This window comes from Coffea eugenioides, chromosome 6 (genome assembly GCF_003713205.1).
Source record: "Coffea eugenioides isolate CCC68of chromosome 6, Ceug_1.0, whole genome shotgun sequence".
NCBI classification, from domain to species: domain Eukaryota; kingdom Viridiplantae; phylum Streptophyta; class Magnoliopsida; order Gentianales; family Rubiaceae; genus Coffea; species Coffea eugenioides.
This window is the reverse complement of record NC_040040.1, coordinates 8,653,947-8,679,582: the sequence shown is the minus strand read 5'-3', so window position 1 is coordinate 8,679,582 and position 25,636 is coordinate 8,653,947. Positions and strand designations below refer to the sequence as shown.

Here is a 25,636-nt window from a genome sequence, read left to right as displayed (position 1 = left end):
ATTTGCTTATTACAATTATTTGCGATTTATTTGTCAAAATATATTTGCTTACATCATCATTACAATTTTCAACGCACCTTTTTATCTTTCCAATTACCTTTTTATCTCACATACATCACATCACAAAAAGTGCTACAGTAAAAATATCTCTAATAATTCACAATCCAAACAAACTTGGTCGGATCTAATTGAGTAACTCATTAAATCTATTTAATTAGTGGGGCTTAAGTTGATAGATTTGGATTACTCATTAAGACCCATTTAAAAAAATAATTTCAAATTCAAACTCAATAATTAGTGGGTTTTAATTGGGTAAATATATATAGATTTTTCACCAATGAGACAACTGTTTTTAGAGTTTGTCGAGCATATTTATTGTTATCTTTTTCTATCATTTTTTTTTTTTGCCTTCTCTTTCTTCTTCCCTCGTTTCAAATTCAAGCAAATTTTTTCAATTGTTGTGTTAATTAACTCCTCTTGTTAGTACCTAAAACTATTTTCAACTTCTATGGTATGGCATTGCATGTAACTCATCGTAATCACCATTTTATGTTATGTGCAATTTTTATTAATTTTTTTCTTTTCTCTTTTATTTTGGATAAAATTACTTATTTACGAACTTGATATGCCTTTTGTTTTTTCTAACATAATAAATTGTAATTTCTTATTTCTTATTTCTTATTAAACAAACGTGTAGAGAAAAAAACATAGAAAAATTTTTAAGTGGAATTATAAATAGATAACTGAATAATTTACAATTATTCAAGATCATACTCATTTATGACTTGTCTACTTTGACACTTTTATTATATGACGGATATAAATGGATTGATTCAATTAGATTCATCAAATCAAAACTTGTTCAAACTTATATAGTTTTTTTTTTTTTTTGTGGGGGTTGGGGGGGGGGGTGGCTGGGGGTGCAAATGTTGTTGTTCTCACGGGAAGTTGATTGGGCAAATGATTTCTTCTAGTAGTTGTGTGCTGATCCGAGCTGCCCGTGATACGATCGTCAGCGGCGGTCACTTCACATAACTTCATGGAGAACGAGCAGCATTTAAAGCACAACAGAGGAATGGATGAAACATCATGCATTTACACCACCTTTGAGAAATGTAATTCCGCCTTCCAAGAGAAGACATAACTCTTTATCTCCAACACCCCACAAAAAAAAAAAAAAAAAAAAAAAAAAGACACAACTGCTGAACTTTATGTGATTAGGATTCCCACTTCCCGAGAACATAATTTACCTCATTCCAGCATTTATTCAGGCATCCCGTAATTACCGGACGATCAATACTCCGGTCAAACTAAACATTTGTAATGCTTGGCCAGTGCCGTAAGAAGGTAAAAATTTGTTAACAGATGTTTCAAATTAAGATCTATAAGATCTTTTGCAAATTTACGGGAAAGTCTCAAGTTTGAATCTTCATTCCCCATCCTCAAATTGTATTAGTGAGGGGAGGAGAATAAAAAAATTAGGAACGATGATGATGAATAGTAAGATCATGCTATCCTCATTTGACTCAGTTTTTATTATTAGGCTTTAACTAGACACCGGAAACTTTGATTAGGCGTTGTTTGGATTGCGGTTTTTCGTCGAAAAATTACGTCGTTTTCGTGATCACATTTCTCTATTACCTTTTTTTCTCACATACATCAAATCGCTACAGTAATTTTTCTATAAAAAATCATGGAAAATGCAATCCAAACACAACCACAGATTGTGGAATCAAATTGACTGGATTCATATTTTTTTCGTCAATATATTGTATGTGATAGGATTGTTAAATCATGACTTTAATCTATATGTTTCATTAAAGATTTGACGAGTTTAAATAATCGATAGAGAATACCCAATAATTAATCTAAAACTGCTACGCACTCTATCTATTGTCATCCACAGGGAAAAAAAAAAAGAAGAAGAGAGAAACAGGAATCGTATTAAATACCAAAATGGATCCAGTCAAAGTGACTAAAATGTCTTGACTAGTAGTCTGGTAGGCGTGTGGTCATATACATGGAAGCGATCAACGGCCTTGTTCTCTATTTCTCTTCAAATTCGATTAAGTCTCACTTCCCCCCAAAACAACAAAAACACCCCAAAAGTTAACCCAGGCAAAAAAAAAAAAAAAAAAAACCCATTCTCCATTTCTAAAAGACATTTTTGAATAACAAGTCAGTACACCATCACACTACAGTAACTGTTGATGTGTGTAGTACAAACGAAGAAGAGACGCCCACTAAAAAATGGCACAAATTCCTAAACAAAACTTGCAAATAAAATGGGAGAATAGACAATTTTTAAGGCGTGATTAAATACTATCACAATTCTCCACTTGGTTAGTAAATGAAATAATAAGCTAACACATACAATATTATGCATACAGAAAAGTATCGTTTGATTTAAATTGTTCTTTTAGTTAGGGATCCATTCGCAGATCCTTAGTCCCACATCTCATTTGCAAACTACACTCACAATCCTCCACTTAGTTTGTAAATGAAATAACAAACTAACACATACAATAAATTATTATTTATAAAGAAAAGTATCGTTTGATTTAAATTGTTCTTTTAGTGTTGACACATCACTAGAACTAAACCAAATCAAGACTGCTTATATGATTAAATCATGATTTGCAAATTAACCAAGAAATACCACACACATAGTATCAAACTTATTGATCTATTCACAAAGAAATTTAGCACTATTACTCGTCATGTGCTCCATCTTAGTTTCATGATCATTGATAAAAGTAAATAAAACTTTTGCTAGAAGTGGCACCACTTCTATGATCATATAGGTGAAAACATTATATCAAATTTTATATAACAAAGCACTTAGAGAGCAATTACATTTCATTAAAAATATAACTTATCATATATTTGACTTCCATTCTTTTGCACTGGTAAGGTAACTTTATGTAGAAAGTTCTAGTGTTCACAACTGCTTAACAATTTGGAGTTATCCCTTGAACCTATTCATCTAGTGGCAGTGTTAGAGTAAAGGTAGGGTTTCCATTGTCAGTAATTTTAAACAAATGGTTTCAACCACATTTTCATCCCTACTTTCTTAGTGAAATTTGTGTAATACAAAATTTCTACACTTTTTTGTGTGCTTGCATATCAATTACACCTACGGTAACTTCTTTAGGCCATGTTTACTTATATGTATCACTTCAAGGCACAAGTCTGCTAAACCTTGATCTCGTATCCCTTCAATAGTTTTCTTTCCACTTTTTCATCTGCAGTTTTCAACCATTTTTGGGCTTGTTTGGATGTTCCATTTTTTTAATCAAATTTTCTACTTGCACAAAAAACACATCTTTAACTACTTTTTTTTTTTATAAAATTTTTAACTATCTTTTTAGGGATAATTTCAGAAATCTCTCCTAAAATTTCTAATCATTTCACCACCCTCTTCCAAAGTTTTGAAAATATTACTTCTTCCTAGTCAGCAATTTGTAACCTAATGCTTACATTATTAATGGTGAAATGACTCTACTATCCTTACAATTTAGGACATTTTACACATATTTGTAAAGAGAAACAATAAAAAAAACCTGTTCTAATTAAATTAACCATAATTTGGAACTTAAAAAATAACTAATTTGATATATAAAACAGGAAACAATTTTTTATTGATGTACTTGACAGATAAAAGAAATTACACATGACGTACCTGATAACTAAAAAAAATTTAAACATGAAAAATAATTGAGCTGTTGACAAACTAAATTACTTGTAATTTGATTATGTTAAAAAAATTAATTTGGTATTAGAAAAGGATTCTAATACTAGGCTAGCTTTATATATATATATATATATGTACTTGACAATTAAAAAGAATTAGACGTCAATAAATTTCCATTTGTATCTGCTTATTACCATGGTGATAACAAGAACATTAAGGTAAGAAAAACTTTTGTTTTGTTAAATTTCAAAAGTTGTTATTTTTTTGCTGCAAATAATGAAATTTTTTTTGTTAAACATGCATAATAACAACCCCATAAGTGAATAATTAAATTAACTATTATTATAAATTAGAAGAACTTTTGGAATCAATGATCTTCTCACACCTAAAATCAATTTTTGTTGTGACTTTTTTTTGAATTAGGGTAAATTGTTACAAAGATATAGGTTTCAAGGGAGGTTGATGATATTGATTTCAAGTGAAGTTAGCATTATTTTCAAATTCTCAGAAGATGACAGTGAAATTGTCACAAACCTAAAAAGAGGTTTCTTAAACTATCCCCTCTTTTCATCATAAATATTATATATCAAGTCAAAAAAATGTTACAATATTATTACAATTTTTTTCCCAAATAATCACCTACTCCAAACCGTCTTTGATTCTCTCTCTCTCTCCAGATAACGTCAATAAATTGCAGACAAAAAGCACATAATACATTCTCTTCCCCAGTCTCGTTTCTTGCGAGAAGAGGAGGGATCTTTACTACCAAGGAACTCAGTAATAATTTACAATGAACTGAACAAAACAATAATGACCGACATCACCTTATCTTTCCTCAAACTAAAAAGTGGTACAACCGGTTGGAAAGAAGGATACTAGCAAAAATCACCTCCCTCTCTCTGGATGGTAGCAATCTAGAATTCTTTACAAAGAGAATAAAAATGAGCAGCAGCCTTTACATCATGAAAACATGTACCTGCTATTTTGCCTTTATAATTTCTTTTGGATGCACCTGCAGTCGAAGCCCGCATGACACTAGGAGAAAGAAAGGAACAACAGCAGAATGTACAATATTCTATACAAATGAGGGTAGAATTAGGAACTCAATAGCCAGATCAACTCTCTTTTGTGCAATCGTCCTGTTTCCAACTGGCGGTCTTTCGAGCCATTTAAGTACGCTCTTCCCTTCGAACCTATGAAATGTGATCCTCTGTCCCGTTGGAATCAGCTACAATAGCAGCAGGCTGTTTAACTTGACTAGGTTGTGATGGGGGTGCTGTGAGTGCATAAGTAAGCCGAGATGAGGAATTTTCTATTAATCCAGCAACTCCAGCAGCTGCAGATTGGGCATTTGATGGGAGGAAAAGATCATGCCTTTGGTCCTTATAAGCATCCCAAACCTGCAAAGATTTATACATAAGGACCAAAGTCTAAGACAATAACATGTAAGTTGATTTCCAAAATCCTTAGATAGAAGCAGGCTAGCTTCTGTGCCAGACTGCTGAAATTGCCAGACAAGTGGCAGATCCATATTGAGGATTCCAGGTCTATGACTATATTTATTTGGAAACTACAAGAAATATAAAGAAAAAGATGGAGGCTTGCATTCAAACGTTAAAAACCTCTATACATGCAGTAACTTATAGGAGAGGACATGTGAAAAATAATTGGCACGAAAGCAATTGGAGTCTAGACTCACATTGGAGGCATTAAGTATCTCCCGGACTTTCGTACAGTGGGCACCTTCCGCTGCAAAGGCATGCAGAACCTAGAAATAAAGTGGGCATAATGTTAAGAAGGCACAAACCTCCACAAGAAATGATAGATTTCTCATCCAGGATATAGATAAAATGTACTCCAAACATTTGAAAAACAATATATCATCACTCAAAAATATAATCTCCAGATGAGCCGAGCCTTCTACATATTTCATGTGATTTAACAGCCCTTAAAAAACTACCAAAAAATGAAATTTATCAAAGCCCGGTTTATGGAAATTCGAAATTCTAGTGTTTAACAAATATCAATGAAAATTCATACACAAAGTGAGCAGTAAGTAACGAAAAATTGTAAACGGCCAGGGAGTAATCCCTCCCTTATTTTAATTAGGTAGAAAGTAGATTAAGGAAAAGAAATGGAGTTCTTTATTCCCAAAAATTCATTACTCCGAATCTAGGATGTTTTAAATCTCAATGCATGAAGATTCAAAAACTTTTGAAAGAGGTTAGGGCCCAACTTGACTGAGATAATAACAACTCGTCTCATAGCACAGAACAAAAATTATCTCCAATTGCTAGCATTTTGGATTGCAAACTTTTTTTTTTGGAATTATTTTTTCCAAATATTCCTTAAACATGCTTTCCAATTACCGTTTTATCTTTTGAACCACTTCTTTACTTCATCTACGTCACATCCCAATAAACACTACAATATTTATTTTGCTAAAAGTTCTACAGAACACAATCCAAATCAGGATAATTGTGACAGATACTAAAGCTTCAGAAAGTAGGAAAAGACATTTACATGAACCCTAAAACTAGCCAGAAAAGAAAATTGGACGCTTTGCAGAATATGTGCATAGTTGAGTTGCAAAATGGCCTAAAAGCATGCAGATTCTGCACATAATCTACAAAATCATCTCACCTCAATAGCAAGCACTCTTCCAATGGATGCTTCTGATTCATTCCACTTCATCTGGGAACAAAGACCATTTCTTCCCCCAGCCCTCCAATCAAGAAGACCTAGCAGTACCTCAACAAGACCAACCCTGCAAAATTACAGAGAGTATATCACAATTGATGATGAGATAGAAATACTATTGATGAGGAAAAGACAAAACCTAGTTATAAAACATCAAATTTTGGACTTACTTAAGACCCTGTGCAACCAATGCATCTCTTGCTCGATTTCCAGCAACCACAACACGTTTGAGTGTTTCCAGAGCCAATATGCTTCCACCTTGCCATCCGATAGCTTTCATCAGAAGTGGAACAACCTGGAAGCAAGTTATCAAGATTAAACCACTCAAGACTAGTAAAATCCAACCCTGAAAGATTTACTTGAAAAGGATATTTTTGTGCCCCATATAAACCAAACTAAATCCAGCCCATAATAAAGGAATACCTGGGGTGTTCCTACACTGGTTGCTGCCATAGCTTCGGCGCATATAGTACTTGCTGCAAGCTGATGTAAAACTCGTAAACAACTAAGACGAACGCGTTCTTTAGGTGTTGGTGAAGTTGGCTGCATTGAACTATCCTCAGCTTCACTTCTCTCCCCTGAGTAGTTGTCATTTCTGTTCTCTGGGGAAGCCATTGTTTCCCTTCTTCCTTCGTAGGCCACTGCAGAAACAAGTTTGGGAACATATCCAAGATACCCAACGTGATCCGCAAGAGCAGGGTGTACCCGTAACAAAGAGACTAATGCAGCAGACAGAAGCAGAGGGAGTTCAGGATCAACAGCACAGTCATCATAATGTGTAGCACCAATGGATGAAAGATACTGATCCAATAGCCCTTCCAAAAATCTCTTGGGGTTTCTAAGAGGAAACTTTGGATCTTTCAAGAATAACCTGACATAGATCCCTCCAACCTACAGAAGAAAAGGTAAAATCACATACTATCCATTTATTTAACACAACAATTTACCATATAGGATGTACAAAGTTATACCTGAGGTTCATCTCTCATCTCCTGTTGGCTAGAAGCTGGCTCAGGCACATCCCAATCAACAACACGTCCTTTCATCTGTTCCCGATATAGATCTGATGCCATGGTTGCTAGTTGAGCTGACAAAGAAGCAGCCATTGCTGGAGTCCATACAAGTTCTGGAGTCTCTGTTGTTTGATCAAGAGCACTCACAACTGCTTCACCAGGGCCATCCCTAATAATGGATACCAACCCATCTGGTAAAAATCGAGCAAGTGTTATAGCCACTCTGGGACCATGCATTGGCTGCCCAACAAGCTTCCCCAACAGTGAAGCAGCTGCTGCTCTTTGCTGCATAGGAATTTCTTCTGCACATTCCAATTCCATGAAATTCATTTGTTTCATTTCAAAGACAAACAGAAGATAGTCAAATAAAAATCTTTACCTTGTAAAGGCAAGAGAAGTTCAAGAATGTAGACAACTCCTCCATGCTTTGCAGCTGCCCATGCGAGCTCTGGAGTGCTTGCCAAAGCATAAAGAACATGAAGAGTTCCTTCACGGCAGCTAGGGGATGAGTGAAGCATTTGTAAGAGGAGGAGAAGACTAGAACCATCTGCAACCATCGCTTCCAAGCAGGGAGCATGTGTAGTCAGGCGGGAGAGTACACTTAAACAAAGTTGAGGAATGTTGCAGGCAGAAGCAACAGGACCAGAAAAGCATTCAAAAAGAGGAAACAACTTCTCTTTGGAAGAAAACACCGACGCCAAATTTGGATTGCTCGTCAGCAAGTGCTGCAATAATAAGCAAGAAGGGATTAGAATACTAAGTGAATACACACAACCCAAGCACCAAAGAAAATCCAAGTCGATACCTGAAGAGAGGTCAGACCAAATTGAAGGTTCTTCATCAATTCTTCCTCCTTGCTAACCAAATTTCCATCAGGGTGTGCTGATGAATCATCCGAAGAGCACTGCTCAGTGAATGATCCATTGATAGAATCATGTTGAAGCTCAGATCTCTCAATAGATGAGCCACTAACATGAAAATCTGAACCAGTGTTTGATCGATCATGCAGTAAATGGGAAATGAAGTCAACAAGAGCAATGCAGAAATTCTCCGGTTCGCTGATTTCAAAGTCTGGTTGATCATTATAGACTCTCAGGTATACATTGCCAACAAAAAGTTCTTTTGATAAGGCTTCATACATGAAGGAATGAGAATCCTTCAGATCATATGAACCATCAGGACCCTGGCTTTCTAGCTGTTGGTCTACAAACTTTAATAGTTCTGTGCGGGTTGAGGAGTTCCAAATTATCTGCAACAGAAAGCAATTAATAGTATCAACACACAACAAACTTCTAGAGATATCACAACTCAATCCTGAAAAGTCAATTAAACCTGACTACTGAAGCAATTTAAAGCATTCTAACATACTACTGATATCAAGATTTCACATGCATCGCTAAAAAAAGAAAAACAAATTCACATGCATTACATCCTTAATGATATTAAGCATCATTTCAATTTGGCTAATAGTCATTAAACATTGATAGGCTGGTCACACGATCAGAAAGAAGACAAGTTGATAAGATAAATCCCCAATCAGGTCACCAATTTGTGGAAATTGGAATTGACACCAAAAACCACCTTTTTAATTCTTAATTGCAACTCAGACCATAGCATTTATGAGTGAAATAGTATTATCAACTAAAGCACATGCAGAAGCCCAATTATAATGAAAAGGACAAAAGTATGCACATCATAAATAGGATATATATACAAAAGCAACCTTAAGTAAACAACCAAAACTGCTAAAAAGGTCTTTCAACAAGAAAAAAAAATAAAATCACCAAAAACACTAGTCAGACTATATCCTTGTAAATAAAGAATGCTAATTTAAAACAAAAACACATGGGAAGACAATTTTAACAAAAAATCTGATGTTAATCATATAAAGTCTGACACCTCAGTTTAAAAAAAAAAAATTTCTGCAACATCTACCTCTGGGGATTCCAAATTTGAGTTTAATTTTGACAACAACTCCTTTGCTAATTGATCCTTCAGCATGCTTGCAAGTTTAGGGGTTAGCAAGGCTTTGACAGCATTGGATGCAGCCTGATTATAAGGTGTTCCATTATCATCCATAGCCTGACCACTAAGCCTTGACAAGGCCTGAGCCGCTCGTACAGCATGGATATTTTTTGCTATTTGAACACTTCCACCAACACCATGAGTTTCCGCCTTATCCGACTCCTCAGCAGTTGAATCGTATTGAAGTAATAAAGGCAACAGGTACCTAAAGCAAATGGAATTGTAACATATCATGCTTACCAAATGTTGTGGCATCAAAAAATTACTAACGACTTACAGCACTTTCAGGGCATAAACCTGATTCCCACCCTGAGCTATGCCAACCAAGACTGACTACCCAAAGTTAAACTTTGAAAACTATCCCACAGTATCCTAAGGCTGTCAAAAGCAATGTGATCAGTCAAGTTGAACTCAGAAGATCTAGAGTTGAAGAAGGGAAAGGAAGTTCAGTAAATAACACCGGGAGTCAGAGGAATGAACATCCAGAAAAGAGATAGAAAAGAGAATAAGAACAAGAATGAAGAAAATCTCAATACATATGAAAAAAGAAACCTATCAAAAAATTACACACTGCATGTTTTAAAAATATATCTCAGAACAGAATTAAATGACCAGACATACCATAGCACTCCAGCCCTCAATAAGGCATCTTGCAATACAGATGACACACAAAGATGTGCAATGGTCTGAAGGGCAGCATCAACAGCAGGAGATACAAGCTCAAGTTCTGTACAATGGACAATATCCTCAACTAGTCCAGAAATTCCAAGTATCTCAACTCTAGCACTCTCGAATTGACTCAGAATGGAAAAAGTCCGCATAACATTAGTAACAATAACAGTAGAGGGTTCACTTGCAGTAGTGGTTGGTTGAACCACACACATGCAACGGGAAAGAAGAGTTGCAATGAGTTGTACTCCACCATCCCTCACAAGCTCCTCACCATTCAGTGATGAAGATGCACACCTGAACAAGAGTCAAACACGAAAATCAGATGAGCTTATCCAATTATTTTCTCAAATTTGGTAGGGGTTCTAGAAAATGTAGTATCGGTAGCATTGAGCACTTACGTAAGCCAAACAAGCTCAGACGCTGCAACAAGGAGAGGGGCTCTATCAGAGGAAAGAAAATTGCTATCACCCTGGTCCACTGTCACTGCATTTAACAACATGGGGTATCCAGCATATTTAAATGGCTCCAGCACATCACCATAGCGTCGATATAGGATGCACTGTCCCTTCAGTAATAGCAGCAATCTCCATGTTTGAGGACCTTGCAGCCCTTGCATTGTGGCCTAAGAGCATTGTTAGCAACCCAGTCAGTTTAAAGAAGAAGAAAATAGAGCAAGCTTGTAATACTCATAATATTCCCAAATGAACTAAAGTAGAGTTCATAGGTTGTGATGATCCTGAAAATATAGATGTCCAGAGCTTCAAAGACACGTCATGTAGTCAAAACTATGCGCTTCATTGAGCATACACAATCAGCTCTAGAATACTCAACTTTCTAATCACAATCAGAATGGGTTAAACCAATAAGAAATCAAGATCTATTACCAAAAAAAAAAAAAAAGAGCGTACACTTAGCACACAGTAACACTAATTGCAAAATAATGCTATTCTTTCCAGTTCATCTCGTACAGTGATGCAAGAGTACAACGAGATTAACATATACACCACACCCCACACCCCAAATACACAAACTCGTAAGTTAGGGTACAAGTGCAGAGGCACATAATGACAAAATACTACACCAATGACTTCGAAAATTAAGATTGATTCAGCTTTCAAGCTTGAGGAATGCATGATAAAATAACATTAAATTCAAATTTAGTACCAGCATTAAAAATTGACAGAGGATCTAAGTGATAAAGTCAAGATGCTCTTAAAGACGATTTGAAATTCTGTGACACATGACAAAACTATTAAATATTTCCCCTCATTAGATCATTTCTCATATTTGTTTACATTTTATAAGTTTTACATGCACAACTCAATATAGGTTTCCAATAATTGAGGAATTTGAATTCTTAAAAACTCTTAACTGAATAAAATGCTGGACAGTTTTATATACTACACCCCATGTATTGGCACCTTAAACCTTGTATATATGCATTAATGTTTCTTATGTCTTTGTAACCTTTTGAATTCTTTTTAAAAAGAAAAACTATTAATTCTTGGATGAAGGGTAGGAATACCAAATGAGCACAAAATCAACACCTTGCAAACATTGGTTAACAATTCAACATGTAGGATAATCCAGCTTTGACTCTTCTGGAAGATTTATGGGCTTTAAATTGGAGGTGGGAAAACAATATTAAACTTCACTAGTCAAAGCAGACAAATAACGAGGCAATTTACCTGCAGCCGTTCATAGGCTTTCTGCACGGCAAGAAACTTCTCTCGCCCTTCAGGATTTTTGTCTGGATGATATTTCATTGCCAGTTTCCTATACTGTCGCTTGAGCTTTTCTTCATCTATGTTTTCAATCTGCTTTGATAAGTTGGGAATCTCATCAGCTGTCTCCAAACTTTGTTTTCTAGGGGCGTCATCTCTAGAGACATCCTCCAAAGAAATCTCTAATATTTTGCAAGCTTCTTCTTCAGAAAGATCCATTGGTCTCCTTGTCAACTCTTCTCGCCACATTACCAACAAAGACTGCAAAAACTCAACGTGTTCAACAATGGGCCAATTTGGAAACCTGATCTCATCACACAAGTTTCGAAGGTAATATCGATGACACCACATTTCATCTTTCAGCTCCGGATATGTAACTGGAGGCATAGGAGCATAATCATATAAAGAATGGCAATGCTGGGACAACTTCTGAGGGAAGTCTCCAAGATGCTGCAGTACCTAAACGAGATAAGTAGAAGATGGATTAAGCTTATTGAACCATGTCCTCACAGAGTAAAACAACTCACGCAGGGAAAATTCATAAAAAAATTATCCTAAAAGTAGGAAACCATAGCCAATGAAGAGTAAAAGCACCTGGCGAATGAGATTTTCAGCTCGCATCTTGTGTGTCCATATGATCTCAGGAGTGTCAGAATCAGAAACCATGGCTGCGGCAAATGCAGCTGGACCACTTCGTTCCAGTACATACAGCAAGGACTCAGGTAAAAGCCCACCTAAAACACTGCGTTTTGCCAAAGGCAAAGAAGAGGACACTGCAGCATCTTCACCACCATGAAAAGCTTGATGCACATGTGTTACTGAGAAGAGCTCTGCAATTGAAAGGAGATTTGATCCAGGGTATGCCAGCGCAAAGTAGAACGCTCCGGTGCTGTATAATCTAATCATTGCTTTAGGATTCCTGGTAACAACAGCCTTCAGCAAAGCTGCAGATCCCTCTACAATGGTTGGCTCCCCAGAAAGTATAGCCTACAATAACATATTTATGAAAGTATAAATGGAATGGAGCCCCTCTGATTTTTTAATTTCCAAGGTAATCCAACTCAAGCCAATTGAAGGAAACCACCAGCAATACAGAGAATGAGTATGGAAGGTCTAAGCAGTCAGGATAAGAATCAATAAATGAAGAAAAGGTGCATCACAAATGGTTTTATTCGAAAAAGTGCCGACTGTTGAGTCTTAACTAAAGAGAACAGCATGAAGTCTTCCCAACGAGATAAAAGAACCAGAGAGACATAAAAATCAATTGCTCTAAAACAACCCGCTGTAAGTTAATGGGATAAAAAAGGGTTTTCTTTGGAAGTTATCCACTACAACTACCAATTACATCTTAATATGACAACTCTATCTACAGATGCGGTTCACAAATCCATACAAGATGCACTCTTGGAACAAGTGCATTTGCATCCTTTAGCAAGTTAAGCAAATGATAAGACATCTTAATATAAAAAACATCTAAGATAGCCTTCTCAAAACCATGAAGGTTCTGTTGAAAAGATTCATACATAAGACTGGGTTAAGTAAATAAGATCTGCAAATAATGGCCCATAGAACATAGCACTCCATTCAGTCAAGAACCTGATATTAAAACAAACAAGTGTAGGAGTAAACAAAAAAGGATGTACCTTGGGAATAATTGAAAACAGAAGCATGGAGGGAAAATTTTGTACCTTGGGAATAATTGAAAACAGAAGCATAGAGGGAAAATTTTCTTTCAGTAAAACGAGACAGACAATTCACCAGTAAATATATAAGAAGAATGCAGACATTTGGTTTTAAACGTTAGAAAGCTTTGAAGAACTTTGGCAACAAAACAATCCAATATAAATCCATTAACACAAGGAAAATCTCATCACACCTATATCCTCCTCTTGCCCCACACAAAATGGGAAAAAGAAATTGCATCACAAGCCAATAATATCTCAACTGTTCAATTTTCAGACTGTTGGTGAAAACAAAAGCAGCCAATACAACTTTGACATCCAGTTCTTATAGACCAAATGAACCCATGCCATTCTCAAGATCCACTAATACAACCATCAAGGGCAGAGAGATATTATCCTTTACAGAGTTAAATCCAAATCTCCTCCAGCTTATTTATCCAAACTTTTAATGTTCCACAAGCATCTCAGCTCATGACATGTCAATATCTTTGCTCTAGTAGTTTCACCTAAACACAATGTTGTACAATTTGCAGTGCTTAAAAGCAAGCTTTTTGTAAATATGCATTTCTAAGGCTAGAAAAGAGCCTAACCCACTGCTTACACAGGAATTTGAAAGATGAACATGCCAAGCCATATATTACTAGGGCTCCCATGTAATACAAATTTTATTTTCACATAATGAGGTTGATTTAATTGAACCAATTTAACAAGCAACCAAGCCAGCATAGAGTTGACACAGCATTACCAATACAGCAATCCATTTCAAAGACTAGCTAATGGCCAGAACATTAGATATAAATAATTCAGAAATGTCAGACATGCCAATGCTTACTCCCCCAGAACAACATACTGTTCTGTGGCACAAATCAAATGAAATTAAGAATGGACATTCCTGTACACTACAACTACCTTTTGAACCAAATTTTTAGTTCCCACCTCTCTAATGGTAACTAAAATCAATCAACAAATTAAGAGTAAAGCCCAAATAATAAGGATTTAGAAAACTTTAAATATTGTCATTTTAATAGTGGTAAACAACATAAATTTCTGAGAACCACAGAATCTTATACAAATTATACTCCAAAGCCTTCCATGAATTTCATTGGTGAGATAACTAATAACAAGCTTTCCTGTTAATGACCTAACATTCCAGCTTCCTAGCAATCAAAATTATTTTCTTTGATCCACAAATGAAACCTAACCAGCAGTTCAGATTATCATATCTGATTATAGAGATGCTATATAACAGTATACCGACACCTCCACTCCAGTTAAAAGCAATTCCAAAAAATTGCAAAATGCAGTAAGATACGAGAAACATCAAAATACCTGTGCAATATGCGGTAGACATCTTGGACTCGACAAGATCCGTTTTACTCTAGGTGTTGGTGTAACTATTTCTCCAGCATCATCAATATCTGAATGAGCAGCTACCATGCTGTGCAAAATAGACAATGCAGAATCTCCAACCTGGAAGTAGTAGTCATCGACTTTAGACAAACAGTACCATAGCAAGCTAAAGTTGACAGAGAGACGGACACACACTAAGATTCAGTAAATATGAATCTGTCCATTGTTACTCCATATATTTTGACATGATACATCTCTGCCAGTTAATTTTTCCAAAAAAAAAAAAATTTGACACAAGTCAAATAATAGCCCATAAATTCCCAGAGCAGCAGCAAAAGAAAAGACTATAACTGCAAGAATCCAAGAACAATGTCAGGTCATGTTGAATCCATAAGTAGAACAACGCTTCACAGACTCCCACTATCACATTTGATGTGCCATAGTTCATTACTTCATATAAGTACATATCTTAGTTCAGATTTGATAACTCATACCTAAAAAGTAAGAAATTTTGGATTATTGCCGTACTTAAAGTCAAATTATAGAGATAAAATGGGAAACAAATTGAACATACAAAACCATTCACAAGTCGACCAAATTTTTTCATGTCGGTGTGTGTACATATATGAGTTCTCTTTCTTTGTCACTTAGGAGCTTCTGTGCCACTTAAAAGATCTAATAAATGCATCAAGTTCTTCCGAAGGATCAAAACAGCCAGTTATTAATGCAATTCCCTGTCAGCTTTCTGTTTAAAATTTTTTTGCTTGGGGTTTTTTTTCTTAACTTCCAGGGAAAACTGTTGCTCTTTCACCTCATAAACTCAGTAGCCATTTCATATACACACACACATAAAAATAAATGCCCAAAGTTGAAGATTCAAATGTCCAATGTTATGGAATGGAAAGCATGCCATCTAGAATGCAAGGGAGTAACATCTCTACATCGTGCATATTCAATGTTACATTACCTGGATTGGAGTGAGTACGGGAACTCGAAGTGCCAGTGTCCATCTGAGTTCTCGAATATCCCTTAATCTCTTCCAGTCAGGCATCCCAGATGCCCAACACCTTGTAGTCCAGTTTATTTCCTTTTTTGACCAGAATCTTCTGACAGCATCTTTCTCAACTGGTCCAATTTGAGAACCATCCTTGTCAATAAACAACCACTCTTTCAAGGGCTCCATAAAAGCAGTAGCAGCAATCAAGTTGGACTGTAAAGGTATAGCAGTTCTTTCTGAAGCTTCATGAACTGCTGTCAGTAAATCAACAGCAAGGACACAGCCTCCAACCAAAACACAAGCCTCAATATTTGACAAAACCTTCATCAACACCTGCCCAAAGAAGAAAATTATCAGGACCAAGACATGCAAATCTATTACCAACAAAATCAAGGTGATCAAAAAGCTATTGAACAAGCCGGCAGCAGTTAAGCTTGATGAGAACTTCAGAAAACATGATTGCCTCCATTTTGAAATAATAATCCGGAGTGTAACTTCATGATACATGTCAGATGTCTATCTTCATTAGCTTCCTATTTTTAGAGTAAATATGTCTGGACCCCACCACATTGACTTCATCCAAAATACAAACTTATGAAGTCCATATGAAATCCCGAAAGATAGCGACATTTGTTGGCCTTAGTGCACTCAGCAAGTCTTCCAAAGCTTATAAAATGTTAGAAGGCATATGCAGAAAAAGATGAAATTAAACACATGACCACTCCAGCTGCTCTAGAATCAATTGTAATCAGGACTCGAATATGAAAAAGGCCAAGTTTCTTTCGACAAAAAAACTTTTCGATGTCCAAGCACGAAGCCTCTCGGTTGTGTTAAAAACAATAAACAAACACATAAGCCCTTTTTCTTGTTTGCTGATTTGTTTAAAACATGAAGCATCATATCCATCCAATGGTATTGATGAACTACTGGAAAACTTATTAACAACTTGCTGCTGTAAAACCAACTTCATTTACTGTGGCATGCAACAATCTTCATCATATAACATGATAAAAGGAGCAGAGTTCAAAGGTACACAAAATTGATAAAATAGAGCAACAAATGCCGAGTCATAAAATTGACACAAGTTACAACAAAAACTAACCACATTCATCTCCACCTAAACAAAAGAGAAACAACTTTTTCCTCCAGAAAACCAGGTCAAAAATGATGATGATAATGCACACCTTAATATTCTGGAACACACAGAAAACCCGAGGACCCAATATCAACAGATTCTTTACTCAAAATCTGTATCAATTAGGAATTAGTTAGGTGAAACAAGTGATCAACAGTTCCTAACAATTCCAATTGTGTCTAAATACAGGATAGAACATAACACAAAATAGCTCTGCCCATAAACCTGTATTTTGGACCGCCAGCACTGCCATCATATCACAAAAACATATAGTGTGGCCACCAATGAATACTGGTCAATTTGTAATGTAAAAAGTTCATATTATGTCTTTCAGAAACGGTAACAAGAATTTCAACAACTGCCAATAGAAAACCATCAGCACAGCTGCCATTTCTTCTTTTTCTAGGCTTTATACAGAATCTTCAGTAGCTTTGCTGAAACTAAAAGTTTATGAAAGTGGTCCATGCATGCATAATTAAATTCATTGCCTGATGCTCTCCCCAAATATTTTATACATATTGAAAAAAAAAAATTGGGGAAGAAACTTCTCAAACTCCACTAGTTTAAAGTGAAAATAAAAAGACTTTAGTACCATGGTAACATGGGAGAAGACACAAATCAAAAGCAAATGCCATAAACTTCCCTTGGGCAGGAGAGCTGACAAATCCAAGGGACGATAAAACACAAACTATGCACAAGAAAGTGATAAAATACGACGACACAATACCAAAAAGTTTATAAGGATCAAGAAATCTCTAAAAAACAATGAATAAAAAGCAACTGCAATAGGTAATCAGCATTCTGATTAAGACTTCAAAAGAGGCAAGGCACAACAACAGTTGAATTGTCACCAAGTCATTTAAAAGAATATTCTTATAGAAACAGGCACTTTAAAAAACCCAAGTTCCTAACTGCCCAAAGAAGCTGAAAAGAGTACTAGCCTTGTGAGACCATTTACCGTGTCTCAAAAGATCCAATTCAACAATGATTATTATATGCTCTTTGGATAAGTCTGGATAGATGAGACTTAACTCTCAGTTTTAAGATGATCAAAGAAATTTCAGAAATGTCTTGCCTTTAGTCACTGAAAAGCTTTTTCACAATATGTCCCAACACCTGAAATAACACATTCATCTCTCAACCTCACCTTCAGAAGTTCTATCCTTTACAATGTTCTCTGTTTGCAAATCCCCCAGCCCCCCAGTCTGTGGTGAAGTAAAATTACCCACATAGAGAAGCTAAAAAAAGTAATTGAGACATACCTTCAACAGAAGAAGAAGACGGTGTCTTAAAGCTCTATCATCAGTCCTATCCAACAGAACAGTGATATGTGCAGTGCCCGCAAATGGGCCCACAGTGTTGTAATGTTGCTCATACACAATTGCCATTGCCCTAGCACACAGTTCCCTAACTGAGGAACCACCACCGCCTCCAAAACCATCCAATCTTCCCATATCACACCAATCATCAGAAGAGCCCAGTTCATCAGGAACAGCACCATCTACAGTTAGCCCCGTATCTGCATCACATAAAAATCGATGATAGAGGGCTCTAAAGAAAGCAACAGGATCACGCAGCGGAAAATCCTGTGCTCTCCCGCTGGTGCCACTCTCAAGCAGCAGACGAAGGTAATACTGACCCACACAAACTTCTTTTGATAAGCTAGGATACATAACAAAAAACTCTGTGTAGTTCCATGAAATCTGAGATACACTAACTTGACCGGTGATAATGTCTGTAGTTCCGCCTCCGGGAACAATATCTTCTGTACGTTCTTTCTCAACATCAAGTCGATGAACCTCAGCCTGCAAAGCCTCTCGCAACTCCTGCCTGGTGCGCTCATTCCATATCAAATCAGCTCGGTTGTGATCAAGGCTGAAAGCTCGCCAAAACTCAGGCCAGTTCAATAATAACCTTCCACAACCCACAGTAGCATCCTCGACAACTACCTGAGCAGGTGCAGGCAGCCCCCCATTCTGGTTACTAACTATATTGGCATCAGAATCAACTGAACTGCTAGCATTGGAGTCAACGGGTTCTTGTTGATTTATTGAAGGAACATCTGAAGAATCAACGGTGGCTGAATGGTTACTTTGCATGATCCCTGTACTTGACAACTCACTTGGAAGGTTCTCACCTCCATGAACTGCAGGAGATGGAATGTTTGGTGCATGTCCAGACCTCAGATCTGTGGCAGATTTTTTATAACTATCTGTTGCTCCAGAATTTGGCTGCCTGGTCTGATCAACAGCCTCTAAGTTGTTCATATTAGGAGATAAATGTTGCTGGGATGTTATCCCTCTTACAGGACGATTCTTCCTCTGCTGGAGTAAGCGCCTCTGTCTCCTGCTCAGTGAAGATCCCTCTTGATTGGATACATCCTCTGCTGAAACTCCATCAGAACGTGTATGCAGATAAGCAACAAGGCCTGGAGGTAGAACTCTAGATAACAAATCAAGAGCTGGCTGATAAGAATCTGCCCAAAGAGCAACAAGTTGCCGACTAATCTCACGGCGCTCACCAGCAGGAAGGTAAAATCCATGTAGCAAATGCCGAAGTAATGCACCATCACGTAAAGCAGCATCACGCATGGATTCAGCCGCAACAGCATCTTCTTCAGCAATTGTACGCATAATGACAGCCACTGTTTCCCGTACACTTTCTGCAGGGTGTCCAAACAATGCAAACAAGCGGCGTCTCAAACCCGCAACCAGACGTAATAAATCTACAAAAACTGCATATTGGGTTGTTTCAGCACTTGGGTCACAGATCATTGCCTCAAGAACCTCAACAACAGACATTGACAACAATGGTGATGCAGACATAGGTTCCAACCTGTTGACTAATATTATTAGACTATTCTGGTTAGCAAATAATACAGATTTTGTATGCATATACGTTGCATGTCGTTCTCCTTTTGTATCTGTTAATACACTTGTATCCCCAGGACCACCCCCAACAAGTGCAGCAATAAGACCCGCAGTTTCAGCAGCTACCCCCTCAGAACCATTTCTAAGCAATCCCATGACTCTCCCAACAGCAGCAGGAAAAGCCATCACATGTGAGGCAGCACTTCTTGAAGCAAGCAACCTGCGTAAACATGCAATGAAACCCATAACTGTAGCAGCAGCTTTAGGAGAAGGAGGTGGCAAAGGAGGTGCCTCTGGAGGAAGATTGGGAGCAGCTGGGAGCATTGTGATCAAGGCCATCAGAGTCACCTCAGGTACTTCAACATTGGGAGGAACTCCACTATATGGGATACATGCATTAAATTCTCTTATTCTGCGCCACAGTTTAGCTCTTGATCCAGGAATTGAGCCTCCTTCAGCCACAGCATCTTTTGCAGCAGCTGCCAAGTGCTTCAAATGCATGGCTGCATTTTCCATGTCTGCAACAGAACGCTGTTGTGCAGAAGGAGGTTGCTGAATTTGTAGATGTACTCTACCGCAAGGTGGATCAATCCGATGACCAGGCATTGTGAGCCTTGGTAATACAGGGACTGGACACTGACCCTGCAGAACAGTATAGAAAGCCATAATGAACCAAATTACAAGACCTTTTTGAGTAAACAGTTCACTTTGAGAACTCCATCTGTATATGGACACAATATCATGCAGATTATTTAGCAAAAGTATCTGGCATACGCAACCAAGAGAGAGCACATGTACCTACTTCTGTTTGCAATACATCTTTAACAGCGGCTAGCAAGCTGTCGCGAGACGTGCTGGCATAAACCTGAAACCAAAAGCATCAATTTGAGAGCTTGCACCTCCATAACTAATTCATCACAAGCTTAGGAAGTAAAGATGCTCACATGAATTGGGCACCCGTCATTAAATTCAATCGCAAACATCTGAGGCTCCTCAGCAAATCGAACAAGAGCACTAACAGCAGATAAGGGACGAACAATAACAGCCTGCGTAAAATCAATGACATTTCAGTATTGCTCAATATGATCACAAACTTCACAAGAAAATTATTGAGAAGAAGGTTCACTTTCAGAACTCCATCTATACATATATGCAAACAATATTGTGCCAATTCTTTGCTGGTTTGTTGCAGTTCAGTTCACAAGCTGCAATAATTTCTACAAAGAAAAACTTAAGCAATACACCAAAGAACCTTCTTTTCTTTCTTTACAGATCCTCTACCATAAAAAAGAAATACCTAAGAAGTAACCAGGTGTTGAGAAGACCAAATTCTTTATTCAAGACTAAATAAAAGAAAAGAAATATTTGTGCCCCAGTTTATTCAAATACAAAGGGGTTTCCATTTTTTTTACCATCTCCTTTTTTTAGTAGAAAGCTTAAAGTGCCAATGCCTTTAAGCGCTTTCATATCATCTCCAAGTTCCATTCTGATTCAAAGTTTGTTTATCATCATCAGATTAAATAACTGCCAAAGGATTCAAAACAGATAATGTCAACAATCTTGGTCAATCTTTTGTAGCTGTTCTCCATAGTGGCTAGTTAACGCAAGACAGAGTGTAATTGTTATACCAAGAATAATAAATAGCCATAGGAAGACAAGTAGAACTCGTGCAAATTAGTAAACAGCCAATGGAGGCAACAAACCATTAAATAGGTAGAAGTCATTAGATAATCATTAGATTAACTTGTTGTTTTCTTTTGCAATTCTCCACATATCATAATGCTTGGCATCCTAGGAATCCTACCATGGAATTGCAGCCTCATATATCAGGTCAATCCTCCCAATAGATACAAAAGATAATCTGTAACTGCATGGCACCTCTCTAAACCCAAAGATTTTGACATCATCAACTGACCTCATAGTTCTCTGGACGCCTTTCAACAAGTGAGACCTTTGTGAGAATAAGTTGACGTGATACAGCATCACCATTCTCCCCAAGGCCACCTTTTGGGCCAATTCCCAAACTCAATCCAGGAGAATTTAGTGTTCCATGAGCAGCAGACCGCAACCTCGTAACAGACCAACCACCACAAGGGGTTTCTTCTGCCCCAACAGCCTCCTTGGCTGCAATTTTTCATGCACAAAGATTATAAAGAAGATCAACCTACTACAAACAAGGAAGCCGCAAATTACAAATAGATTGAAGAGTTACCCCTTTGCTTTATATACTCAGTGATGGTAAGGGACTGACTACTGTCAACCGATAACGATAATCCAACCATCGATTTAGCAGTTTTAGTCTGCTCATCAATATTCAGACATCTAATTAGTGCAAATAATTATTAGATGCATGCAAATAATTGAAGTGTGTCAGAGCTTAAAGTTTAAATCAGTAAAAGAAGATTGGCACAGTATGAATAAAGATAAAACTTAATGTGAATCTCAGTGCAACACTTTAGACCACAATACGAAACAAAAGCCTACATACCACAATTGATATTATGGCAGCACTCGAAGTTCCCGAAGCAGCCTGGAAAGCCTTTGATTTTCTTCCATAAAGAGGACAGAGAATAAAGCTCCCCTGATCGATGTTTCTCTTCCCATAAGCATCGGACAGAAGGATAATTGCAGGAGAACTCATATCTCTGAAGTCCAAGCACCAACGAAGATCCCCAGATCTTGAGTCAATAAGTTCAACTCCAGCATAAGTAACTTTTAGTTTCTGCATAAAATAAATTCCAGCATTAACAACCAGAAGCAAAGTAATCAAATAGCTCAGCATATGAAACTATATCTTCAGATGCAATCAAGGATCTAGGTAGGTAAAACAACAAAGATCATAAACACAACTATGAGAATTGAGCATTAAAAATTTCAGAGCTTCTCTCTTATAAGGAAAAGAATAAACTTAATAAGTCAACAGCTAAATGTGAGAATTCCCCCCAAAAGGCAAAAAGATGCCTTAAATTTGCAAAACAGTTGCTTTGCAATTCTTGCAAACTCTGTTTGCAGCTTGAGAAAGAAAGGCAGATGAAGCAGATAGAGATTTTATGGCAAACCAATTCAAGGTATTCTCTGACTTTTCGTCTCTTACCTTTCTTTACATAGTACTCAAGATATTTCAATACATCAATCCTATAGGAGTTCAGTATCCTACACAAAACAGCATGGCTAGTTCTATGGTGTCTGGTTCAATTTTCCTCCTAACTGTGACTTGAAAGTGGCAGAGTGAATGCACAAGGACATCAACAATGAAAAGAAATCCTTTGCTCGCCCTTTCATGATCATACTAACCTCACAGTTCAAGGTTTTCAAATTCCTATAGCTTCTTCCAAGTCTTCAAATGGCTAGAATGTATAGTAAGCACCATTTTCCCGAGGTTTAACTAGGAAAAATTGATTGTACCCTTCTAAGAACATATTTCAGCTTGACAAAGATAAATAAGCATGCATAGCACACAGCACGATCGTGCTCAGCCAAAAAATTCAACCCTGAAGAGTACAAGGATCTCAAGGAGTGCGTGCATGTGCCCACCCGGAAGTATAAGAATACTACTAGTTCAACAGTTATGGAACGGAAAATTAGAAAACTTACGAAAGGAACCCATTCAGCTGTCCTTCTCCGAAGATGCAACACTGGGAACTCGGCTACTGATCCAAGCCTGTTCCACCTTATTCTATGCAATTCAGTCAATATACTCGCTCTGTACTTGCACGAAAACTTAATAGCCTTGAACTTGCCCTTCCCGTCGGTCCTCACGCTTATATTAAACTCATTCGAATTCTCGTCCCTCCCAATAATGGGGGACGCCCCTTCAAAATCGCTCCCAACATCGTACGAGTTGGTCACAGCTAACGTCCCAGGATCCAGCGTGACTATAGTACAATTCGAAATGCATAAAATTCTCTTGTATCGCCCGCGCCAAGAGTGTTTGACGACCATGTAGCGCGCCAAATACTCCGGTTCTTCGGGAGCATTAGAAGCAGGTGCAGCAACGGCGGAGGAGGAGGTGGAGGTAGCGGATTCTGTCGGCGGCTGGCGCGATTGTTGCTGGTCGTGGTTGTCGCTGGAGGAGGAAGGAGCAGCATGGCGGCTGACGAAGTCCATTTGAGGAAGGTATCGGAGAGAGTAGGGCTGAGGTGGTCTAGGCCGAAGGAAGAACCATAGCGGTGAACCACCGGCCGCGGACGGCGGTCTCGGCCGCGACTGATTCGCACCCAGCGCTTCAAAATTGTTTCACGCTTCTTAAAAAATATCCAATTAGGAAGAAATTGGATCCTTTAATTTCGAAGCATCAATCCAAAAACCCTAACCATCAAAACCCAATCTCTCATCCGTCACTTTTTCTGCAGGTTAGACATCGCCCACCGCTTTGGGTGGGAACAAATTGCAAAAAAAAAAGGTCCTCAATCAATATAGCAACCGAAAGCCGATTACTAACTCTAAAGCATTAACGAAAACTCAATCTGCAGTCTGGCCTGCTATTAATGCATCAAACGACGTCGTAGTTCGCAAGTGATTTCGTCGATCACCGGATGATGGCGCAATGAGTAGCAGAATTATTGTTCCGAAATTGTAGAGAGCTAAAACATGTAAATACCAAATCAATCTCGGGGGCGAAATTAGAAATTGGGAAAATCTTACGACGCCTTGATCGAGAGACAGAATTTAGCCACGAAAAAAATTCGATCGCATCGCATCAAAGATTGATAGGAGAAAGGGAGACTAACTACTGAGGAGAGAGCTACTGAGAAAGGAGAATGGGGGCTTTCAAGATGCCAAGCAATTCTTTCTGGCTTGGCAACATTTTTTTTCCCTTTTTTCTTTTTCTTTTTTTCCCTCGCACTTTTTATTAAGAAAAATTATACTGTATATTTTTGCGAGATAAGATTTTATTATCTGTTTTCCTCACCCTCCTTTTGGAAGATAATTGATAGACTACTCGCTTTGATTACATATTATTGATTAATGGGTTTTGAAAGCCATATTCTCCGTCAAAAAAATAAAAGGGACAAAAATAAAAAGGAAAGTCAAGTATTGAAAATGGAAAGTGGGGTGAAATGGGAGTTTTATGAACTGGAAATGCTTTTGTTATAAGTTGCGCCACTTTGCGTGATAACCGACTGAAAACATCGGAATGGGAATTGGAGGCCTTTTGTTTTCGTTTTCTTGGACTAGTCCTACTTCTCTCCGTCACATACAAAGTGACAAAAATGTCTTTGCAGCAAAGACCTCCTTAAATTCCGTTGGTTTATTATGCAGCAGCAGGGGGTATGAATTTGGTTTATTATCCGCAACGCTTGCCCGAATTTGGTACCATCTGCTTTTGTAACAGTTTTTATGATGATGTGCCAGCATTCTGTCTAATTATCTCTCTCATCAGAAATTCTCAAGAGAGTCAACACGAAGAAAACATTATACTTATACTAGAGGTAAACTGAGAGAGAACGCCTGCGGATTGGAGAGTCGTGTGTAGTACCTTTTTGTTAATGTGCCGACAGCAACATTATTATCAGGGTGGGGACTGGGGACGTTATTAGAGGCAAAACTAGGGGAATGCGTGTACATCCCGTGGATGTTGGGTATCCGTGATTATAGAAAATCTTTTATTCAACAAATAATAGTATATTCAGAAAAAAAATAATTATTAAATATGATAAAATTAATAATAATACATTTTAATTGCAGTACACACTCGTACAAAATAAGAACATTTCGATAAATATATTTAAGCGCCATCAACCGTACCAAAAATTTTAATAAAACTACATAAC

At 37.4% G+C, this 25,636-nt stretch overlaps 1 protein-coding gene across 1 annotated transcript; it reads right to left on the bottom strand.

Annotated features, from left to right (window-relative positions):
* Nucleotides 1-4,403: 4,403 nt before the first annotated feature.
* Nucleotides 4,404-24,579, bottom strand: LOC113775834 (dnaJ homolog subfamily C GRV2). The gene is made up of 22 exons (XM_027320857.1): nucleotides 23,457-24,579; nucleotides 22,351-22,584; nucleotides 22,075-22,162; nucleotides 21,778-21,986; nucleotides 20,807-20,908; nucleotides 20,665-20,727; nucleotides 18,255-20,504; nucleotides 15,828-16,190; nucleotides 14,840-14,980; nucleotides 12,423-12,815; nucleotides 11,793-12,287; nucleotides 10,503-10,726; nucleotides 10,054-10,398; nucleotides 9,343-9,637; nucleotides 8,213-8,656; nucleotides 7,787-8,132; nucleotides 7,366-7,709; nucleotides 6,818-7,285; nucleotides 6,565-6,689; nucleotides 6,338-6,461; nucleotides 5,394-5,462; nucleotides 4,404-5,094 (listed from the first exon to the last, which is right to left on the bottom strand). Exons 1-22 carry the CDS (start codon nucleotides 23,967-23,969, stop codon nucleotides 4,888-4,890), a joined length of 7,842 nt encoding a protein of 2,613 aa, XP_027176658.1. The 5' UTR covers nucleotides 23,970-24,579; the 3' UTR covers nucleotides 4,404-4,887.
* Nucleotides 24,580-25,636: the final 1,057 nt, after the last annotated feature.

What these genes read in the sequence shown, in the direction of transcription:
- LOC113775834 (XM_027320857.1), bottom strand. Translation starts at nt 23,969, where the DNA reads ATGGACTTCGTCAGCCGCCATGCTGCTCCTTCCTCCTCCAGCGACAAC. An exon ending in AAGATGTATTGCAAACAGAA is followed by an intron (nt 20,505 to 20,664) that starts GTAGGTACATGT and finishes ACTGTTCTGCAG; the next exon opens with GGTCAGTGTCCAGTCCCTGT. An exon ending in AGATGAGAGATGAACCTCAG is followed by an intron (nt 7,286 to 7,365) that starts GTATAACTTTGT and finishes TTTCTTCTGTAG; the next exon opens with GTTGGAGGGATCTATGTCAG.